General features: G+C 36.3%; 3 protein-coding genes across 4 annotated transcripts in view; 2 read left to right on the plus strand and 1 right to left on the minus strand.

The window, feature by feature from the left end:
* Positions 1-1,456, minus strand: part of LOC111468446 (kinesin-like protein KIN-7E) — a 7,886-nt gene extending 6,430 nt beyond the window's left edge. Inside the window, exons 1-2 of the mRNA XM_023113679.1 lie at positions 1,173-1,456; positions 456-686 (exon numbers count right to left, since the gene is read on the minus strand). The gene's annotated coding sequence lies outside the window, so the exon portion shown is untranslated. The remainder of the gene's footprint in view (positions 1-455; positions 687-1,172) is intronic.
* Positions 1,457-6,316: 4,860 nt separating this feature from the next.
* On the plus strand, positions 6,317-9,604 carry LOC111468434 (zinc finger protein GIS2-like). The gene is made up of 4 exons (XM_023113652.1): positions 6,317-6,441; positions 7,396-7,630; positions 8,190-8,282; positions 8,815-9,604. The coding sequence occupies exons 2-4, from the start codon at positions 7,488-7,490 to the stop codon at positions 9,371-9,373; spliced, it is 795 nt and encodes a 264-aa protein (XP_022969420.1). The 5' UTR covers positions 6,317-6,441; positions 7,396-7,487; the 3' UTR covers positions 9,374-9,604.
* A 1,584-nt stretch (positions 9,605-11,188) lies between these two features.
* On the plus strand, positions 11,189-19,608 carry LOC111468084 (zinc finger CCCH domain-containing protein 19-like). Of its 2 annotated transcripts, XM_023113136.1 has the most exons (11): positions 11,189-12,214; positions 12,251-12,946; positions 13,022-13,101; positions 13,547-13,734; positions 14,675-15,590; positions 15,680-15,807; positions 15,920-15,979; positions 16,075-16,125; positions 16,916-16,986; positions 17,255-17,406; positions 17,477-19,608. In XM_023113136.1, exons 1-11 carry the CDS (start codon positions 11,367-11,369, stop codon positions 19,495-19,497), a joined length of 5,211 nt encoding a protein of 1,736 aa, XP_022968904.1. In that variant the 5' UTR covers positions 11,189-11,366; the 3' UTR covers positions 19,498-19,608. The 2 variants fall into 2 exon arrangements, with proteins under 2 accessions (XP_022968904.1, XP_022968903.1); XM_023113135.1 differs by having other exon boundaries at positions 11,189-12,946.
* Positions 19,609-23,224: the final 3,616 nt, after the last annotated feature.

Below are 23,224 nucleotides of genomic sequence, written 5' to 3' on the forward strand. Positions count from 1 at the left end.
GGTATTTACCAGCCAACCAATAGTAGAAAGATTATGAATTAATAACTTCAGCTACAAGCTAATCATGGGTATTTACCCGTCACCCGAAAAATTATGTAAAGTTAGAAAGTAGATTTATGATAATTGCCGTATTATGGTTAAGCCTATGGCAATCTAGCTTGACCTTCAATTCTACGCATCCCTTTAAACCCCCTTTTTTCTTGCGGGGTATTTCCCCCAAAAAAATTCACAGATTTCATGTAAGACAGAAACCTCCCTCATAGAGGAGACCGACAAAACTTACGGACAAATTCGAGGAATTTGAACAGGGTAAGCATTGACATCCAACCATCAGAATGTTATTGTCGTTGAATTCTCCTTATCGCTCTTCACGATAAGGTTTGGTCAGATGTTACTGGAACTGTGAATTCCGAAATTAAAATCAAGAAGACAAGGAACAAAAAAAAAAATCATACTGTCGAATCGTCTGTCCTTTCAGAAAACCGCTCCCGAAAACGATGCGTCCGTTCGGTACAGCGATGCGGTTAAGATATCGAATGCAATGGCCAACTTGCTCGAGAAATGGATTGGATCCTCCAAACGCCGTCGTTTTTAATATCTCGTTTTTCCTTTCGTTTCTGCTGTTTGGTCTGATCCGAATCCTCTGCTACTCTGCTGCGATTTTCGTCGTCTTAAAGCCTCGTGCACTATAAGAAAACAACCACGTTCCAAAACTGAAAACTCCCCCGAAATATATAATAATCACAATGTGCATACCGAAATGCACGCGGAATATGGCGCGGATAGACGTTTTACGCAATGGCAGAAATATTCAATTCTAACGGTTAGCTTATCTTAATCAAAACCTCAGTTAAGCAAGATTGTTAAACTTCGATGTCGCTATGGAACTCATTGATTTACTTCGACTCAAAGAAAACTTCGAATGCAGCATTTTCCACATGTAACAAATTACAAGGAGCTGCTGAACAATTAAAGCATCGAAAATGAAAAATACGTCCGATAGGAAAGATCACCGAGATGATAAATACGCAAACATGATAGCAAGAACTCTAATCCAAATCCGAGAAGGACTCAAGGCGTAGCTTCAGAGTAAGTAGAAGAAGACGAGGAAGCTTTACGAGTGGAAGAAAGCATCAAAGTGACAATCAAAGAGAGATAGAAAGTAAACGTACCGAACGTAGAAATGTGGAAATGAATACCGAGGAATGGACCTAGATGAAACAGTAACACAACAACGGCGACTCAGCACCGGCCAGCGGCCATAAATCGTGAAGAAGAAGGAGAATGTGGGTGACCAGAGAGGCCGCAGATTCCGGGAACTCACGGTGGAGCCGTCGCTGTCAGTGCCAGTCTCACGGAGAGGATAAATTTGAGATGAATCAGTGGCCGGTGGAACCAAATGAGAATCCGAGGATGGAGCGTCAACAAAGTTGAGATTTCTCTTCCAACCGCACCTCCAAGAAAAAAAACTAGAGTTGAGTGAAATGACTAAAATACCCTTCGTATCTTTTTTTTTTTTTTTTTTTGTACAATTATATTTAATAATAGAGTTTCTATTTTCAATAAAAATATATTTCATTTTAAATTTTAATTTATGTATTTAATAAGTATTACACATTCGAATAATTTTAAAATTATAAAGGCATACAATTGAAGCTTATAAATAACTAAATAAAACAAAATAAATATCCTAATAATATATCAAACGTAAAACTAAAATATTAAATAATTAAAAACTTTACAAATCAAATATAACAAAACTTTAAAATTAATTGACCAAATTGGTAATTTAACTTTATTTTTTCTCTTTGTAATTTAAAAGCTGGTAGTATCACGTGATGAAAATAAAAATAAAAATAAAAATAAAAATAAAAAGCTGGATAGAAAAAAATTAAAAAGGAGAGGTGGACATATATGGCGCCACGTGGCAGCGGTGTTCCCTATGTCCCTGCCTGTGACCGTTAGATCTGTGGGGAACCAATTGTTGGAGCGGCAAAGAAAGAGAAGCCTCCCAAAGCTGACAAACGAATAATAAATACTGACAGCAGCTCCCACTTTCTTTTCGTTAAAAATCTGTGTATTTTTTCATTTTTTACCGTCTAAATTAACTTTTACCTATTCAGTCAATTTTAAATTTATTCCGTTAAATTTTGTATAATAAAATACACATTAAACCATAAGTATAGTCTATTTTTAATATTTTATTAAAAGTATAATAACTAAAATATAACCAAATTCAAAATAGATGAATAATTATAAATTTAGTTTCTAACTACTACATGTTGGATGATGAAAGTCCCTCATTGGCTAATTTATGGAATGATCTGCATTTATAATCAAATAATACTCTCTGCATTAGTACGAGGCCTTTTAAGAAAGCCTAAAGCAAAGTCATGAGAGTTTATGCTTAAAATAGACAATATCATACCATTGTGTTTATCTAACCGTAAATATTGTGAGGGTTTATGCTCAAACAAAGTCATCATACCATTATGAAGAGTCGTGTTCATCTAACAGTAAATATGGTCTTCTTTTGTTTGTTATGCAGATATTTTCTTCATTTTCTGTATTCTCTTTTGTTGTACATACCTGAAGTTATCAATAAACCTTGTGTGTTGTGTTAAGTCATCCCAACAACTGGTGCAAATATCCAATATTTCTCCGGTGTTCATCTTGATCGAGTGTATGCTGGTTGAGTTCGTTCTTTTTTAACTTTTTCTAAATTTTCCTTACAGTTTTTAAAATGCATGTTTGCTAGTGAGAGGTTTTCAAACTCCTCCAACCGATGTGAGATCTCACACTAACCTTTTAACTATAACTTAAAAGTGTATATATTAGCTCTTAAACTTTAATACGTATAAAGACGTAAAAAAAAGTTCCATCATATGCACATTTTTAGCTAAGAAATTATATATTTAATATAAATTAGTAATACGAGTACACATGAAATGTCGTGAAGCTCGTGAATTAATCATATAGTTATATATATATATATATATATATATATATATATATATATATATATATATNTATATATATATTATTATTATTATTATTATTATTATTATTATTAGATAGAAAATTGATGGATGCGTGGAGTAATTGATTAAGTTAAAAAAAAAAAAAGATGGGAATGAAGTGGTTGTCCATCATTTGGGGCGTGTCTGGACGTGCAGGTTGTGAACCCCGAACCTTTGTTATTGTTTTCATCGGGTTGGTTGAGTACGAAAATTGCGCTCATCTCAATAATAATATGCTCTAGTAGCTTTGCTTTCGACTTCTCCAAAAGGCTTTATAGACTGGAGAGTATTATTTGTTTATAAACCCATGATCATTCCCTAAATTAGCAGACGTGGAACTTTAATTATCTGACAAAGCTTAATTTAAAATTTCTAATTTCTAATAAGTTTTTAAATATCCCGGTCTCATTTAAGGTATAAGGGTTATTCTACTTGTTTACACCTTTCATTTCAGGGTCTATCCCTCGATGTGGTTAGTATTTCATAGTGTTTGGACAATCCTTCACTTCAGGGCCTATCGCTCAGAGTGATCAATATTTCATAGCTTAACCGTATTCACTGATTATGAGGGTTTTCCCAAGCCTCTTTCCTACTCCCTTTTCTACCCACTTTTAGAGTTTAAAATGTTTTGATCATTGTAGCATGTGTGTAGTTTAGAGCATAAGGGTTGTTTAGTCCAGAGTCAATTTGAACACATTGATTCCGATCGTTTACGTCCTTCACTTCAGGACCTACTCTTCTGTGTAGTCAGTATTTTATTATGTCGAGCAGCTAAGCTTATCCTTATTCACTACTTGAGACGGTTTGCTATAGTCTCTTTCCTCCTTCCTTTCTTCTCACTCTTAGCGTTTGTGCCTCACAAAAGAGGTGGAAGTCGACTTTTATATATATATATATAATCCTTACTTAATAAATTTTATTAAAAAAAATAAAAAATACAATGAGGATCATGAGTTAGTGGCGTGATAGAAGGCACTTGAAAAAGGGACAATAGAATTGGACTTGGAAATGATCAAACCTTTACAAAGAGTTTATAAATGAAAGTCAAAAGGACATTATTATTATTATTATTTTGCCTTTTCAACCATTTTTATATTCACTTATTTATTTATTTATTATTTTTTTCGATAGGAATAAAATGAAATTATATCCGACCTTGAAAATAAAATGACTAATAAATGCTTAAAGAAAATGAAAGTTACTTCATATATCAATAATGTGCACATTTCTTTTTGGTAACTTAATTATACGAGCTCTTTAGCTAAGCGTGTTTATGACCAATTTTATGTTGGACGATTTCCTACGAATTTTTTGGTAGCGGTGGGTGGTAGTGAGTGTCGACAACGGTATTCACCGGTATGGAGTTGGCTAGAAAAGGACAAAAAAAAAAAAAAAAAACTTTATAATTGTTAGAATATTTCTTTGCTTAGCTGCCACGGCAAGTTAAGAGAAAGGTAACAGATCATTTTAATTACGAAAAAAACCATATGTTAGCCCGGGTTAATAATTGGACCAAATTATTTATATAATTTATTTTATTTTTATATTCCCATTTTTAATATTAATTTTATGATTCATTACGAAAAAAACCATATGTTAGCCCGGGTTTTAGGATCAATTAAATTATATAAATGTAAATTTTTCGTAAATTATATTTTACTTTTTTTTTTTATAAAAAAAATATATTTTTATGAAAATTGCAAATATGTATGTTTTATCATTGCCGATTATTATTATCCTTTCACAATTACGGTTGTGCATTCAATTCGATAACCCGAACCAACCCAACCTAAACTATAAAGGTTGGGTTGGGTTGTGTTGAATTAGCTTTTCAAGTTGGTTTGGGTTTATTTTTCTGAACCCGAACTGACTCGATTCAGTTTCAGGTTCATGGGATAAAACCCTCCAATTAACCCGAGTCAAATAAAAATATATAAATATACTAACAAGTTTAGTTATATTATATTATGTTAATATTATCGAATAATAAAAATAAAAAAGTCAAAAATTTTATTAACATTGATAAATTTTAAAATTTTATTAACCTAATATAATAAAAAATGTTAATTATCCCAAATTATTATTTGAGTAAAACAGTTGAATTACTGCTCAAGTTCACTCCTAACAAATATTATCCATCTTACTCTAATATTTATGGCTTATACGGATATAATAAAAGCTCTTCAACATTGAAAAACTTTAAAGATGAGGGCAAAACACGATACGAGATGTATTGGGCTAGCCGTGACCATTTTCGAGCTACTCTTTCAATTGCCACTGCTGACCCGTGTTGACGTTTTATAACAACAATTAAAACTCGACTCACTTTACATTAGCAGACCTGTAGATTAGGTCGAGACTCAATGCTCTTCATTTCTGCTTGAAATAATGCTCGAGAGAGAAAGAAATGCATCAAAGCGATTAAACAACGACTAGAACGAGTCGAATAATAAACTGCAACTACTCTTATAATTAATTAATGAATTAATTGAAATCACTACATACAAAATTTCATTAATTCATTATAATAATTAATTATTTATTTTAGTATAATTAGAATGAAAATCCGGAAAATATTATTTTTTTAAGAAATATATTAGGCCCAATAAGCAAGGCCCAGAAAATATTGGGCTTAACGCAAATCGAGGCCCAATAATATTGCCTTCCACTTTTTCGATCCGATATCTTTTCTTCGACTGACGCAAATCTTCGCTCTCGACCAGCTGTTTTACTGCGCGTCTCGTCCCCGCTGCGGCTTTGTTCGTAATTTTTGCGTCTTCAGCCATTTGAGCTACGGCAATATCAGCCACAAGCACGTAGCCATTGATATTNAAAATGTTAATTATCCCAAATTATTATTTGAGTAAAACAGTTGAATTACTGCTCAAGTTCACTCCTAAACAAATATTATCCATCTTACTCTAATATTTATGGCTTATACGGATATAATAAAAGCTCTTCAACATTGAAAAACTTTAAAGATGAGGGCAAAACACGATACGAGATGTATTGGGCTAGCCGTGACCATTTTAATAAACTGCAACTACTCTTATAATTAATTAATGAATTAATTGAAATCACTACATACAAAATTTCATTAATTCATTATAATAATTAATTATTTATTTTAGTATAATTAGAATGAAAATCCGGAAAATATTATTTTTTAAAGAAATATATTAGGCCCAATGAGCAAGGCCCAGAAAATATTGGGCTTAACGCAAATCGAGGCCCAATAATATTGCCTTCCACTTTTTCGATCCGATATCTTTTCTTCGACTGATACTTGCAAAATCTTCGCTCTCGACCAGCTGTTTTACTGCGCGTCTCGTCCCCGCTGCGGCTTTGTTCGTAATTTTTGCGTCTTCAGCCATTTGAGCTACGGCAATATCAGCCACAAGCACGTAGCCATTGATATTAGGTTCGTTTCTCTTTCATTTCTGATTTACATTCTTGGAGTATGGTCTCATTGCATTTCTATGTCTAGAGGCTTAGGGTTCATTATTTGTTAATTTTCTTTGGTATATGTAGACGCATATTCTCCATAATTGCCATGAAAAGTTTGGTTTTCTTTATGCACTCTCGTTTTTTTTTATGATTTTCCGACGCATCGTGTTGCTTCTGCATCTTTCTCTTCGGAATTACATGATGGAAGTGGTTTGTAAGTTACAGCGTTGTAGATTACATGTTGAGATAATCTAGAGGTCCGTGAATTGTGTTTGTTTTTAGTTGTTGTTGTTGTTGTTGAGCGTCTGTAAATGTTCTTGGTATAATTTCTCTCAACGAATATGAAATTTCTCTTTATGTGCCAACTTATCACGTCTGCAAAGATCTCGTGATTTGTGGCAGTTGTAGTTATTATTTGCGTTAGCGTTGCTTAGTAGTTCGTATGTTGGCTTTGCTTGTTTCTATTAGAAATTTTAACGGCTGCACAAATTGACTGTAGAACCTGTTCTGCAAAATTAGTAATTAGTTAAAGAGATGTTTCCAAAATGATCACTCGTGGTGGGATTACCAGTTGTAAACTGTGAAATTTTCAAAAATCATTGACACAAATGACTTACAAGTTGTAATAGTGAAAGAAGTTGATGCAGCAATATGGAATGTGAATGTTAGTGGGCGTTGTTTGTGGATGGTCCGCTACTGGATAAATTCTTAGCTTGGTGATGTGTTGGCAATGTTAACTTCAGCCATTCTTGAAATTGTATGAAGAATGTAGTTGAGGAATTGGATGTTGTGGTGGTGTTTGCTTTGTTGGAATTTTACTACTTTGTTGAATGGGATTGGAAATTGGTGTTTTCTATTTGAAGGGAAAAGAAAGAGTTTGGTTTGGATTCATGGATATGAATTTGGTGTGTGGTTGTTATATGGGCAGGGAGGAGGCAGCATCGGTGTGATATTTTGGTGGTGGTGGTGGTGGTATTTTCACGTATCAGTGGGAATAAGTATTGGAGAATAAGTTTGGATATGAGTTCAGATAGCAGGAGTCAAAGCAGGAGCAGGAGCAGGAGCAGGAGCAGGAGCAGGAGCCCACTGGATCGTAAAATCCGGTCTGATCGTTTTTCATATCGTGATGCACCATACAGGAGAGAATCTCGTCGGGGTTTCAGGTTTCTGATTCTGATAAATTATGTATTTATCTCATATCTTATATGTAGGATGGGGAAGAATTTGCAGTTGTGTTTTTTAAATCCATCTTTGGCTGTGGACCTACCTTCCCCGTCTTTTTTTTAGTACATTTCATTCATTCATCAATTCGTATCTCGTTTCTTCTCAATACATACACAGATACCTATCACACACATGGTCATGGAGTCTGTTTTTAAGGAATTATGTAGCCATTGCATTATTGGGGTTGCACACTTTGTGTTTGACGAACTCGACAAATCTCTGCATTTACCATGCTTGAGCAGACATGGGCTTCTCCTGCATTGCTGCGATCTGTATAATATCCATGTTATACTAATTGTATGGTAATAGTATTTGATGTTTATGTTTCTGACATTCGGACACGAACATATATTAGTATGAAAAGTTGCGGAGGGAGCTTATATTGTTGTGGTTGATCCTTTTAAATTTCTTCATTATGCTTCTTGATCATTTTCCCTTGCTTATCCGGAAAAAAAAAAAATTATTGAGATGTTAATCTTAATCTGATTTTATTGCCAGTCGAGATAATCTTTGCAAGAACTGCAAGCGGCCTGGCCATTTTGCAAGAGAATGCCAAGATGTCGCAATTTGTCACAATTGTAGTCTCCCTGGGTAAGGAAACTTGATCTTATGCTTATTATCTTCGTCGCCTATTCGGATACATATGCTTATTATCTTCGTTGCCTATTCGGATACAAATGTTTACTTGGGAGAATACTTATTTTTTTATGTACTTAAATATTCACCATTCTACTGGCTGCTATATTCCATTCTACTTGACATGAAAATTATGGATTTGGTTCCATTCTACTCCGGTGTCACTAATCTTAATTTAGAATTTGAGATTTGAAGTTGACTCGAGGATATATTGTACGATGCTATCAAGCAGGTTTTATGTGATTTAGGTCGGTGAGTAATTTTGAAATGGTTAAAATCACTTCAAAACATGGTTTTAATCATTCGAAATCAATTTTGCTGACACGAAAATCACATTCGAAGGATTAAAAACGTGTCTTTGAGTCTTAGAGTGATTTTAATCATTTCAATAGCACTCCTAAACATGGTCGAATCGGGTTATAATTGCATATTTGGTATACATTTGGTTGAACAATGACCCCCTTTTACTTATCACTTGATCTACTAGGCATATTGCTTCCGAGTGCACGACAAAGTCGCTATGTTGGAACTGTCGAGAACCCGGTCACATGGCAAGTAGCTGCCCCAATGAAGGCATTTGCCACACCTGTGGTAAGGCAGGACATCGGGCCAGGGAATGCACGGCTCCTCCGCTCCCCACTGGCGACTTGAGGCTTTGCAATAATTGCTATAAGCAAGGTCATATAGCAGCTGATTGTACTAATGAGAAGGCGTGCAACAATTGCAGGAAGACAGGCCATCTTGCTCGTGAATGTCCAAATGACCCGATTTGCAACCTGTGTAATGTATCAGGGCATGTGGCCAGACAGTGTCCGAAGTCCAACGTCCTCGGAGACCGAGTAGACCGAGGCAGTGGCGGTGGCAGTGTGCGGGGTGGTGCTGGTGTTTACCGGGATGTTGTGTGTAGGACATGCCAGCAGCTTGGCCATATGAGTAGAGATTGCATGGGCCCTTTGATGATCTGCCATAACTGCGGGGGACGTGGTCACTTGGCATACGAATGCCCTTCTGGTCGGTTTATGGACCGTTATCCCCGGAGGTACTGATGATCAAAAGAGATAACACACGTTCTCGACAAGGTTAGACCTTCAGATTTTGCTTGGAGTTTAGATAATCTGAGAACTAAACTTTATAGATTGCTCTACTCGGTTGCATTGTAGTATTTGCCCGTGCTATTATTACGAAACATTGCTATGCGGTTTAGACAATGAATTTTCGGTCTCATTGATCTTGCTTCTATATAATATAAAGACTTCCTTTCATTGTTTGTTGATTTTCCTTGTAACGAAATTGCCTTGTTTGTAAACTATGAATTACCACTCTTGTTGAGATGTAACTGACCAATTTTCAGTATCGTTGATCTTGGTTCTAAATGATAAATATGTAAGAAATATAGTATTTTATGCCATAAATTCAATTTATTTGTATTAAACTTGAAAAATATGTAATACAATATATTATAAATTATATGATGGTGTGAAGTAATAATAATGAAAAGTTCTCATTTGAAATGACGAGGCTTCCTGCTTGTAGATATTATAACGGTCACTTTGTAAGTGTGTGGAAAGGCCTACCCTTTCTAGGGTCCCTGTGTAAGTGTGTGGAAAGACAATATCTGCCAGCGGTGGGTCTCTTTGTAAGTCTGGGGAAATCACATTTCCAAAACCTTGAGGGACTAAGCCTGAAAGGGAAAATTCAAATGTAAGTGTGTGGAAAGACTAAGCCTGAAAGGGAAAATTCAAATGTAAGTGTGTGGAAAGACAATATCTGCCAGCGGTGAGAATCACATTTCCAAAACCTTGAGGGACTAAGCCTGAAAGGGAAAATTCAAATGTAAGTGTGGAAAGACAATATCTGCCAGCTGTGGGTCTCTTTGTAAGTCTGGGGAAATCACATTTCCAAAACCTTGAGGGACTAAGCCTGAAAGGGAAAATTCAAAAGAACACTAGCCATGGGTTTGTGCCGTTATATTATCGTAAATATGTTCATAATTGAATGAATACCATATTATGCAAAATGTAAGTTAATATCTATAAACTTTTTAAAAAATAATATGGCTCTCAAAGTTTGAAAATTCCATAATTGGTATGTTTCAATATGATATTTATTAATTCTATACTATATTTCATTTATGAGTTACGGGGTGATTTGCTTAATTCAAATTGAGAGACGCCTCAACATCATAAAAGTTAATTTGAGTAATGACATGTCACCTCAACCAACGAGCTAACTCCACCAAATAGGTCTTAACAAGAATGGACAAGTCATCCAAGAATGAGCCGGACATGAAATTCCAATGAAATTATACTTCAAATAGGATAAAATTAAAAAATTCAAACTTAATTTTTTCTATGATTACAAATCATCGTGGATCAATATTGGATCAGTTACACATTTTGATTAAAGTATAAGAAGTACATCAACGACATTTTTTATATACTAAATATAAAGTGTACGAATCATATTAAATGCAAAAATGATCTACTCGATATTACGTATATGAGTGACAATAAGTCTATCAAAATAATAAAACTCAGACCGTTCTCAACTTTTTAACGTTATAGTTTAGGAAAAACTAACCGAAAGTTTAAATATAATTTTTCTATGAGTTTTATTGGTTAATATATATTCTTCTCGACCTTATAATAATTAGTTTTTACACCTCATAAGATAATAATAACAATAATAAAAAGAAGTAGAAGGGTATATTTGGAAATTAAAGAATATTTAGGGAAAGATAGCCCTTGGGCTAAAATTTGTTTAATAGTAAATTTGACATTAGGAGGGTTATTTATGTAATTATGCCCAATTACGGGCCTATATAATGGATCATTATCTTTGTTCACAAAGAAAAAAAAAAAAAAAAAATCAAATTGAAAAAACAAGGCAAATCTTCGAAGAGGAGCGAAACTCAAATGTTCTGCAAACGCTCTTATTTCTTGGACCGTAAATTTTGTTAAGAGGGGAAGTGGATCTTAAAACCCTAGGGTTTCAATTCCTGGCCATTGTTCCTAATTTTTAATCCAATTCTGTTTCTGAATGGAAACCGAAGAAGATGATTCTTCGAAACACGAACAAAAATCTCCTCTGTATGTCGAAGATGGAATCTTGGATGTTAAGTGTGACGTTCATCGGGAGCTTCAGAGAAATGAAGAACACGAAGAACATGAAGAACAGCATTGTGTGTTTAAGTCCTCTATTGTCGAAACGGAGTTTCCAGTTAATACGAGCGTTGAATCTTCACCGGCCGGAGATGCAATTATCGGGGATGAGAGTCTTGCTGCGGATACTTGTTTAGAGATGAAGAAGGATGTGGCGGAGAAGATAGAGATAGCAGAGGAGAAGGATTTTCGTAACATTATTGAGGATGTGGCGGAAGATTCTATGAAGTTGGAGGCGGCGTTATTGGAGCAAAGGGATTTCGATGATATGAAAGAGAATACAGGGGAGGAGGAAGAGGAGAAGAAGGCTGTGACTGAATTTGTGGAAGGCGAGATGTTAAATGAAACGGTTTTGGTTGGTGTAGCTGAAAATCAGGTCGAGGGCGACGTTTTGATGGCGAATTTTCCAGAGGACACGGTCGGAGAAGGCTTGGGTGCAGTTGGCCGTGCAGAGACAACCAAGAAGACATGCCTGAGTGATGTTTTGGCTGAGGAAACGCTTGTAGATGGAACTGATGCAACCAATTTGGTGCATAATTCAGTGGTGGAAGAGAATGCTGATGACTCCGACGACTCGAAGGATACAGAGGTTCCAAAGCAAGAAAATTTTACTTTGGAGGAAAGGGAATTAGGCGTCCCGGTTCGGCTGGCTGAAAACTCTGAGTTAAAAGATAGTTTGGTAGATGAGGCTGTGGTGGAGGAGGGACGGGCGACGAATTTAGGGGACAGAACTGGTGAAATGTGCAAGATGGAGAATGTCTCAAGCACGACGGATGAGGTGGGTTTGCCACATTTTGCTGGGAAGATCGATGAGGCGGTAAATGTAGAAAATGCTGAAGACAAGGCTGCTGAGATGGATGGAATATGTATGGGAAACAAGGCTACCAATGTGGTGATGATGGAGAATTCGGCACACGAGACCCCAGAGATCAAGGCAGTAGACATAGCAGACTATGGTATGGAGGTGTTGAAGATTGAGAACGTGGAAGATAAGGAAGCGGAGGTGCAGGGATTGGGTTCAGCCGATGAGAGCGTCGAGGTTGGAAAGATTGAGAATATGGCAGGCGAGACTGCAGAGGCTGAGGGAGTGCATGTGACAGACTACACCCCAGAAATGGTAAAATCGGAGAACGTGGAAGAAAACAAGACTGCACAAGTTGAGGAAATAGCTATGGCCGAAGAGACTACGGAGGCCGACGACGACATGGTTTATTTGGTGGACGAAGGGATTGGGTCGGAGGAGACTGATGCAAACATGACATACTTGGTGGAGGAGACAGAAGCAGGAGAGGAGGCTGAGGAGGAGGTCGATGAGGCAAATAAAGGTAGCAGTGGTGCGAAAAGGAAGCGTGGAAAGAATTCTAAAGCTCCAGCTAGAGCGCCTTCTAGGAAGAAGGTGGAAGAGGACGTTTGCTTTATTTGTTTTGATGGGGGTGACCTTGTACTCTGTGATCGCAGGTTAGTTTTTCAGGAACATCCCAAATCGTTACTTTGTTTCCATGATACGTTTATCTTTTATTTCCTTGGTTTCAGAGGTTGTCCCAAGGCATACCACCCTTCCTGTATTAATCGCGACGAGGCATTCTTCCGAGCCAAGGGTCGATGGAACTGTGGTAATGTACTGTCTTATATTACATATTCTTTTAACAGCGCATTCCTGATGTTTTCTTGTTCTTTTGGATGTTTTGTTTAGTTGCTCATTCAATTCACTGGTGGTTCTGGGTAGAAAGGAATTGAGGGTTTTTGTTTCTATAAGGATCATCGATTATCATCTATTTATGAGGATCGTCATGCTGTTCTTCGGGATTTTTTCGTTCTTTGTTTCTTGTAGAGTTTTTTTTAAGTCATCTTGGCTAGCTTGTTCATCGTACTGTAAAAACGTCGGAGGCTTAGTTGTTCTAAGTTCGTACTGTGGAAGTGGAAATATTTGTCACAAAATTTTCTAATTATCTACAAATTAATGATTAACCTTGTTTCTTAACAAGCCCCATTCTTGTGCTCTTAATTGTTCTAATTAAGTTCTCATTCAGGGTTTTCTTTTATAATGGATGATTTTAGGTTGGCATCTCTGTAGTAACTGTGAGAAGACTGCCCACTACATGTGTTACACATGTACATTTTCCTTGTGCAAGAGCTGCATAAAAAATGCTGTTATTTTATGTGTTAGAGGGAACAAAGGCTTCTGCGAGGCTTGCATGAGATTTGTTATGTTGATTGAAAAGAAGGAGCAGGGGAGTACAGAAAAGGTACGTATTACAGTTAATTAGTGCCTAAAATTCATGAATTGTCTCCTTATAGTGTTGAGAAATTTTTAATTTTGCAGCTAATTCACAACAGTAAGAACAGTGTAGCTTTTGTGAGCTTATTAGTTTTTTTGATGCTCGTGTCGTTTTATTTTTTTTCTCAATGAAATATTGGTTTCTCATTAAAACAATAAAATGACGTGTTGTTTTATCGTCCGTTCTTCAAATCATTTCCGTGTTTCCTCTGCATTTGCTTATATCTTATTGCGTTAAGAATTGTGAACACATATCTAGATCTGAGCTAGTCATGAACTCCAAAGCCCTCTGAAAGTTCCATGAAATATGGGTGGAGGAGACTATAAGGACTTTTGTTTGCAAAGTGTTAGAAAGGGAGGGAGAAAACAATGTCTTAGAAAGTAGTCGACTAGATGAAGTATGGCAAAGATTTATGGCTATGGATTTATAAAGAAATCGAGCTTTCATCGAGAGATACCAAAGAAAGCAAGGGGGAATGTGATAAAGCTGTGGGAATAACTCACAAAGAGGTTTAGCCCTTACCGACTAATCCTCCGAAAAATAAGTATTAGCCCCATCCCTGACCAAGTGTTTTACAAATTGGTACAAAAAAAGGACAGCAAAGTAGTAGCGGTCTAGAGGGTTTTACTAGAGTTTCAACAAACCACTAGAAGTCCGGTGAGATTCCGCATCAGTTGGGGAGTCTAAGCATTCTTTGGAAACCTCTCCCTAGCATATGCGTTCTAAAAACCTTGAGGGGAAACTCAAAGAGGACAATATCTGCTAGCGGTGGGCTTGGGCCATTACAAGTCCATTCAAAAGGGTGTGGTCCATACGTACTCACAATCAATTTTGGTGATTTCTTCAAAAATTTTAATCTTTACCAAACCTCAATTTTGCTTATTTTGTCGTTCTCGTGCTTGTGCAGGGCCAAATTGATTTTAATGACAAAAATAGCTGGGAATATCTTTTCAAGGAGTACTGGACAGAGATGAAGGGAAAACTTTCTCTAACTTTTGATGAACTTGTTCGTGCAAAAAGCCCGTGGAAAGGATCTGAGACGCTAACTAACAGACCCGATTCACCTAGTGAGCTATGTGATGTTGATGGAGGATCAGATTTGGATGTTTCTGAAAATGAAGAATCTGGTAGCTTTAAGAGAAAAAAAGCTAAGAAAAAGTCAAAATCTCATGCAAAGGAAATGAGTTCACCTAGTATGCCAGTTATACCTGATTCTCAAGGGCTATCTGCGGATACCGATGTCGAGTGGGCATCTAAAGAGCTCTTGGAGTTCGTAATGCACATGAAAAATGGCGATAAAACTGTTTTATCTCAGTTTGATGTTCAGGCTCTCTTATTAGAATATATTAAAAGAAATAAGCTTCGTGATCCTCGGCGGAAAAGTCAGATCATTTGTGATTCAAGACTCGAGAATTTGTTTGGAAAGCCACGCGTGGGACATTTTGAAATGTTAAAGCTCCTAGAGTCACACTTCCTCATCAAAGAAGATGCCCAGATAAATGACTTCCAAGCGAGTGTCGCCGATACTGAATCTAATCAGTTGGAGGCTGATGGGAACACTGATGTGTCGGGGAAAACTAAGAAAGAGAAGAAACGCAGGTATCGGAAAAAAGGTGACGAGAGAGGAATGCAGAGTAACCTTGATGACTATGCAGCCATTGATACTCACAACATTAACTTGATTTACTTGAGACGTAATTTGGTGGAATATCTGATTGAAGACGAGGAGAGTTTTCACGACAAGGTTGTTGGTTCTTTTGTGAGGATACGAATATCGGGCAATGCACAAAAACAAGATTTATATCGGCTGGTTCAAGTTGTAGGTAAGAATCACGCCTTTACCTACCATTTGCTTCGTATAAGAACGCATAGAATCATAGAAGTAACGTTTAAGTTGTTGAAATTTTATCAGGTACAAGCAAAGCATCGGAGCCTTATAAAGTTGGTAAAAAGATGACGTATATCATGCTGGAGATCTTGAATTTGAATAAGACAGAAGTGATTTCAATCGATATTATCTCGAATCAAGAGTTCACTGAGGTAATTTTAATACAAATTTAGTGCTTGAACGTTGTCTTAGAACTTGATTACCAGCAAAGAAGGTGTAGTTTTGATTTCTTCGGCACGTTCTTTTGTTTTTCGGGGTGCTCAGGAGGAGTGCAAGCGTCTCCGGCAGAGCATCAAGTGTGGAATCCTCAACCGTTTGACTGTGGTAATTTTACCTTGTTTTATTATTTACTCGAGCTTCTCGTAAAATAATAATAATAAAAGTTCAAGCTTGGTTGAAATATCAATTCTCCCCTGTAGGGTGACCTCCATGAGAGAGCAATGTCCCTTCAAGATGCTAGAGTAAAGGATGTAAGTATTTGAATGTTAATGGTTTCATTTGGATATGGCTCTTTCTTTTCTTTTCTTTCTCTTTGTTCCTTTTGTTCTGTATAAAAATCTTGGTAGCATGACTGACCATGTTGGTATTTAAGAACTGTTGTGAAAAACCGATCTAAAGAAATAAGGAAGATTTATACCGATCGTGACGTTAGATTGTTCGTTTGCACTATGTTGTGAAATTAATCGGTGCCAACTTTGGCTCGCATCTACCCGATGATCTTCATGAGATCGAGCAAAAGCTAGCGAATTTATTTTTCATATTTCTTGCCTGCTCGACGCATCCCACCAATGCTATCCGAAAGGATGAGTTGATGCTATGGTGGTGCCAGACCATGACCTTGATTGCCCAATTGTTAACCGAGCTAAACTATTCCCCCGGCCTTCTTTTTAGATCAAATAATCTTTGTTTGCCTAATAAATAGTGGTGAAATTACTTTCTTTCGAGTGATTTGGTTCATCAATAGGGGACCATCCCGTACCATAGGAAGTTGCTTCTTAGAATGTGGTCGTTCAAGCACAGGCTGACCACTGATTCGAGAAAAAAAGGTTTAAAGTCGACACCTAGGCATAGGGCCTTAGGGCACAAGAATTTGACTCCATAGTTTCTCTTTACATGGCATCTTGTACTTGTTAAAACTTTTTTGTTTTTGATGTGTATTTTAGATACCAATTGTTTGCCTTCTAGTTAACTTTTCGTTGTATTTTTAGATACCAATTGTTTGCCTTCTAGTTAACTTTTCGTTGTATGTCTCTCTTTCAGTGTATGGAAACCGAGATAGTTCGACTAAGTCATCTTCGTGATCGAGCAAGTGAAAAAGGGCGCCGAAAAGAATATCCTTTTCTCAATAGTTTGTTGAATTATAGCTGAATTTTATTTGTCAAAAGGAGATGCTTTTTGGTAGAATCACTCTCATCTAGGTACACTTTGAAACGGATTGTCGCGGGAAGTTTACAAATCCTCTCTCTTTTCGTCTTCGAATAATCTCGAAATTTCTCTCGTTCCACACGTGCTATGAATCCCGACCTGATAATCCCGTGTCGTACACTCTGGATAATGAGATATATAATGCTATGATTATTTTCCTTGACTTCTCTAAACGCTTAGGGAATGTGTTGAGAAACTACAGCTTTTGAAGACACCGGAGGAGCGGCAGCGAAGACGAGAGGAAATACCAGAAATACATGCAGACCCAAATATGGATCCAAGTCATGAATCTGAAGATGAAGATGAAGCAGATGATAAGAGACAAGGTTTTCTTTTGCTTGATAATTCATATTTCTTTTTCATTAGCCAGCCAGTATAACATTGTGTTGCATGCAGAAACCTATACGTCGTCGAGAGGCACAAGCTTTGGCAGGAGGACGAGGGAGCCGGTTTCTCCTAGAAAAGGAGTTTCAAATTTGAACGATTCCTGGAGCGCGACCAGAAACTTTTTGAACACGACTCGGGACTTGACCAGGAACTCATCTGGGAAAGGCTTCTCAATCCAAGGCGACGATGCCATTGGTTCTGGTGAAATCATAAATGAAAATTCTTGGAGTCAAGGAAGAGATAGAGATGTTAAACAAACAAACAAGTGGGACAAGCAACAAGTTTCACCCAGTTCAGATGTCACTGCTAGGAATATCTCGTCCGGGGCAGCCGCTGAGTTGTCGTCTGCTGCTCACTCGGTAAATCCAGCAGCATCTCCATCTGTTGGGACTACTCAGAATGCTCCTATTGTTAATGAAACCAAGAAGATATGGTGTTATCAGGATCCGTCTGGGAAAGTTCAGGGACCGTTTTCGATGGTGCAGCTTCGTAAATGGAGCAACACAGGCTATTTTCCTGCAGACTTGAAAGTATGGAGAGCCTCAGACAAGCAAGACGACTCCCTGCTTTTGACTGATGTCTTGGCCGGGAAGATCCTGAAGGACACTCCATTGACGAATAACAGCTTCCAAGCAAACACGCATGCTTCTTCATTTGTTGGGAAGCCTCAGGGAGCCGTTTTGCAGTCAGGTATGGATGGTCAGAATACTAATCCGACTTCTTATGGCCAATCGTCTGGAGGAAGATGGAAATCTGAAAATGAAGTTAGCCCTACGAGTAGACCTGCCTCGGTTTCGGTAGAAGTCCCCAGGTACTCGGGAGACCGATGGTCTTCTGACCACGGTATTAAGAACTTCACAAGGCTTCCTTCTCCTACTCCCAGCTCAGGAGGAACAAAGGAGCAGCAGCCATTTCAAGTGGCTGCATCGTTCTTGCACAATTCTTCACTTGTGCAACGCTCTGAAAACGACTCGTTACGCTCGCATTCTGGCCTGAATTCAGCGGAAAAGGGCACGGGTTTAGGTCCTATGAATGTGCTTCAAAATCATCATTCTCAGCCAGTAAGACAATCACCTATCATGGGTGATGCTTCGGTCTATCCAGCTGCAGATATCAAAAGCATTAGCGCAAATCTTCATTGTTTAGTACAATCCATCAACAATCGTAATACTCCTATGGAAGCTCAAGGACATGGGTCTAGCGCTGTTCAGAATGCACAATCTCTCAAACTTGAATCAAACCTTTCTTCTAGCATGCCACCAGCACAAACTCTTCCGAGTCGTTGGGGGGAGATGTCCCCTGCTACGTCGTTCAGTGCAGGAAGTTCAACCACGAGTTTCTCCATGCCTGGTTTGACGAGTTTTCCATCCTCGGACCCTTGGCGATCTACGCCTCCTATTCCCAGTAACCCGCCGCACATTCAGTCTTCAACTCCAGCCAATCTACCTCGGGGAATGGGTGCTACAGATGGCCAAAGTACCATTCCACGACTGGGCTCGGAGACTCCGAACCCAGGCTGGGGATCAATGCCAAACATGGGTCGAGGTTCAATTGCAGCACCTCCAAATGCTACTGCTGGTATGATGTGGGGAACTGCTCCTCCTCCTACAGGTACAAACCCAGGTTGGATTGCTCCAGGTCAAGGACCACCAACCGGAAACATCCAAGGATGGTCCGCGCACGGCCCAATGCCACCTCCAGTAAACGCAACTCCGGGATGGGTTGCCCCCAGCCATGGACCAATGCCACCTATGAACATGAATCCCAGTTGGCCCGTCCCGTACCCGAATCAGAACATGTGGGGTAATAACGAGCACAGTAGAAATGGGGATAGATTCTCGAATCAAAAGGACGGTGGCTCTCACAGCGGAGATCCGGGGAACGGAGGTAAATCATGGGGGATGCAACCATCTTATGGTGGTGGTGGTGGGAGTTCTTGGTCTCCTTATAATAAAGCACAAAAACTGTGCAAATACCATGAAAGTGGACACTGCAAGAAAGGAGGTGCGTGTGATTACAGGCACAACTAGAATGCATTTAGTTAATATTTGACTGACAGTCATTAGAGATCTCAACTAGTTTTGTATAGTCCTCTTATTAATGTTATACATGTGATGCTTTTGCTGTTATTTGTTCTTCAAGTTTCATTTTTCGGTTTTGAGCTTCATTTTTTATTATTCTTTCGTCGGGATTTTTAGTTGGGTTAAATTACAAGTTTAGTTTTTAAACTTTAAAAATGTTTATCGAGTTCATGAACATTCCATTTTGTACTAAAAAATCTCGATTAATATCGCCTAAGATCTTAATTTTGTAATTAAGTGTAATTTAAATGTTTATTAGGTTCATGAACTGGAATATGTCAAAGATTTATTAATCTAAACTTGTTAGATTAAATTTATCATTAAATTATTGTTTAGTATTTTTGATATTCTCAACCGAAAAAAACAATAACTTGTAACCATTTTCCTTTTTGGATTATGATAAGGTAAAAACCCCTTTTTCGTATTTGTATTTTGCATTAAAAAAAATTATATTTTTTAATTTTTAATTTCATAGATATAATTATTTAGTTTTAGTATGTAATAATTTAATAATTATACTTTTAAATTTGTAATAATATTGTTCCGATCGTAAATGATCTCAATTTTATTATGTAACGTGATCATTACATTTTATAAATATGAAGAGTTTTATAGTTATTGTCCATGATATTAGAGGCCCGATAAAATACCCGAGAGCGATAAGGTGACCACTCGTGATAGAGAAATTTGAATTTTTAACATTATTAAAAATATAACTCGTAAATAAATAAATAATATATATGCACATATATAATTGAAGATTTAATTATATGGTTGTTTTTGGGTGGGGGGGGGGGGGGGGGGGGNGGGGGGGGGGGGGGGGGGGGGGGGGGGGGGGGGGGGGGGGGGGGGGGGGGGGGGGGGGGGGGGGGGGGGGGGGGGGGGGGGGGGGGGGGGGGGGGGGGGGGGGGGGGGGGGGGGGGGGGGGGGGGGGGGGGGGGGGGGGGGGGGGGATGGTCCATAAAGTTTGGGCCCATAGAGGAAAAGGGAAAAGGACAGCTCCTCCTCCTAAGAGCCCAAAACAGAGAGTGAGAGCCCATAGCTCCATCATGACGTGGCCATGTCCTCAATGGGCCCCACCTCCCCACGTGAAACCCCCACCTCACTACAGCTCATCCCTTCTTTTTCAAGAAAACCTACCCATTTTAATTTATTTATTTATTAAAACACCCAAACTTGTTCTATTTTAATTTAGATAAATATTAAAATTTAGTTATCATCCTTTAAATAAATATTTAAAAAATTATTTATACGGTGTAAATGGGCTAATTTTAATATTTATGGAAAAAAAAATGTGAACTAAAATTACAAATTTTAAAAATATAAGAACTAAAATAATATTTTAACTGTATTTGATTTATATTTGTAATACACCATTAACATTAACTTTTTTAAAAAATTCATATAAACTTAGTATTTAATATTATTTAACTTTTTTTAAAAAAATTAACTTAAAATTATAATCTTTTAAATAAAAATATTAAATAGGTCAATAATTTATTAAAAATAACTAAAAAGTCAAGGATTTATTAAACAAAATCGTAAAAATTTTGGAATAAATCTAAAATTTAACCTATATTTTTTTAGATTAGATTAAAATATTGTTAGTTAAAACAAACCTATCTTAATTTATCTTGCTTTAGGCCCACAACCAAACATTTTACCAATTTTAATTATCCATTTTCAGGTCACCCTTCCTAATCCCACTTTAGAGTGCTTAAAAGGTTTTCCTTTTTATAATATATAAATGGTAAATTTTGCTCAATTAATTAAATCATATATTTTTAATCAAATAAATACTATAATAAAATCTTTAATTCATATTTTGATTTCATAAATTTTATGTTTATGTTTATTTTAATTTTGAAAATTTGTTCTATAAAAAAAAAAAAAAAATCAATATTTTAATTTTTACCATTTTGTGTAATTTTTACAGTACCATTTATTAAATTAACCAATATTTTGGTCGATGATATATGTTTTTAATTAATTGAGTTAATTTACGTGTGGAATAAAGTTTTGAATTTTTTTGACCAATTTGTCAATAATATATGTTTTTAATCAGTTGAGATATTAGAGTTCGTTTGGGTATAGAAGTGGGTTCGGAATAAAGTATTTTTTAAAAGAGTGAGTTGAAGTACATTGGTACATTAGAGTAAACTCGAATGTAGACATGAATTTAAAAAAACGTCCTACGACCTAAAATTAAACGATAATAAACAAAGTCGTTTATGGAATGCTTTGAAAGGATACTTTCTAAATTTACATAAAATTAAGGAAATAAAATAATAAAAAATAAATAAATCAAAGACTAAAATATTCGGTGGTTGAAGGAGTACTTTTTTGCTGGCAACCAAATTGAATGTGTTTTATTTTTTATTTTTTCTTGGATTTTTAGAAAATAAATTAATTTTAAAAAATTCCTAATTTTTAAATTATTTAATAATTATTGGGGTCGTGAGTGCACGTCTCGAGGAGATTAATCGGAGGAGATGCAGGGCGGCGCGTGGTAGCGCGTGGATAAGTCTGGCCGCCGGGAATATTGTGAAAGACGAAAGTAGCCCCACGTGGGATCTGGAACATGCTTGTACCAATCACGTTACATCTGCCCCTCGAGGTCCTACGTGTAAAGTGCGCGGTGGCGGACCCCACAATCACATGGCAATGGGAAACTCTCCGCCGTGCGTCTCCCGTTTTTTCTCTTTCTCTGCTGTATTTCTTTTCAAGTAGATTTTTAAAAATAAAAGTTTAATTATGAAAATTACTCCTTAATTTTTTAATTATTTAAAAAATACCCAACTTTTAAAACTAAAAATTAGTTTTATTTTTTATAAATCTTTCAAAATAATTATAATTTCATATTAAAATTATACTTAATTTTAATTTCAATTTTTTAAAAGTTATTAAAAATTAGATTATTTATCAACAAAAACCACTTAATATTTTATTAAAAAAAAAGGGAAAATCACTCAATAATTTATTCATAAACAACAAATATGATCACCATACCATATATATAATTATTAATACATGAAAAAAAAAGTGTCATAATTGACACGTAGACGTAGATAATTATAATCATTTAATTAAATTTAACATATTAATCATTTAATTAATTATAATCCTTTAAATCTAAAAAGTCTAAATTAAAAATAAATAAAAATTATACGGTAAATTTACTATAATATTTTAATATTTAAATTTAGAAAAAAAAATTAAGTAGGGTCGTTAATCTCATAAGTTTAAGGCGCACCTATTAGAAAAAAAAAATTCACGCCTTTACAAGAAATGTTTCCCTCTCAAGCCAATGAAAAATCTCGAAACCAGTCTCCTAAAACATTAAAATTATTATCATAAATAAAATTTAATTTTCAATGAAAAATCTCGAAACCAGTCTCCTAAAACATTAAAATTATTATCATAAATAAAATTTAATTTTTTTAATTTTATATTTAGTGGAGGTGTAAAATTAAAAGAATTAAAAAAAATTTAGAGGTAAATTATAAAAATGAAATAAATGCAAATTTATCCAATGAAAAAAAAAAATAAAAAAAATTTAGAGGTAAATTATAAAAATGAAATAAATGCAAATTTATCCAATGAAAAAAAAAAAGGAAATTATAATTAATGAAACGCTTTGTCGTTTGGTTTGGGTGTATCGTCGGAGCATTGGCCA

This window comes from Cucurbita maxima, unplaced genomic scaffold (assembly GCF_002738345.1).
Source record: "Cucurbita maxima cultivar Rimu unplaced genomic scaffold, Cmax_1.0 Cma_Scf00036, whole genome shotgun sequence".
Classification (NCBI taxonomy): Eukaryota; Viridiplantae; Streptophyta; class Magnoliopsida; order Cucurbitales; family Cucurbitaceae; genus Cucurbita; species Cucurbita maxima.

What these genes read in the sequence shown, in the direction of transcription:
- LOC111468434 (XM_023113652.1), top strand. Translation starts at nt 7,488, where the DNA reads ATGAGTTCAGATAGCAGGAGTCAAAGCAGGAGCAGGAGCAGGAGCAGG. An exon ending in GAATCTCGTCGGGGTTTCAG is followed by an intron (nt 7,631 to 8,189) that starts GTTTCTGATTCT and finishes TTTTATTGCCAG; the next exon opens with TCGAGATAATCTTTGCAAGA. An exon ending in CACAATTGTAGTCTCCCTGG is followed by an intron (nt 8,283 to 8,814) that starts GTAAGGAAACTT and finishes TTGATCTACTAG; the next exon opens with GCATATTGCTTCCGAGTGCA.
- LOC111468084 (XM_023113135.1), top strand. Translation starts at nt 11,367, where the DNA reads ATGGAAACCGAAGAAGATGATTCTTCGAAACACGAACAAAAATCTCCT. An exon ending in CAAGGGTCGATGGAACTGTG is followed by an intron (nt 13,102 to 13,546) that starts GTAATGTACTGT and finishes GGATGATTTTAG; the next exon opens with GTTGGCATCTCTGTAGTAAC. An exon ending in AGCAGGGGAGTACAGAAAAG is followed by an intron (nt 13,735 to 14,674) that starts GTACGTATTACA and finishes GTGCTTGTGCAG; the next exon opens with GGCCAAATTGATTTTAATGA.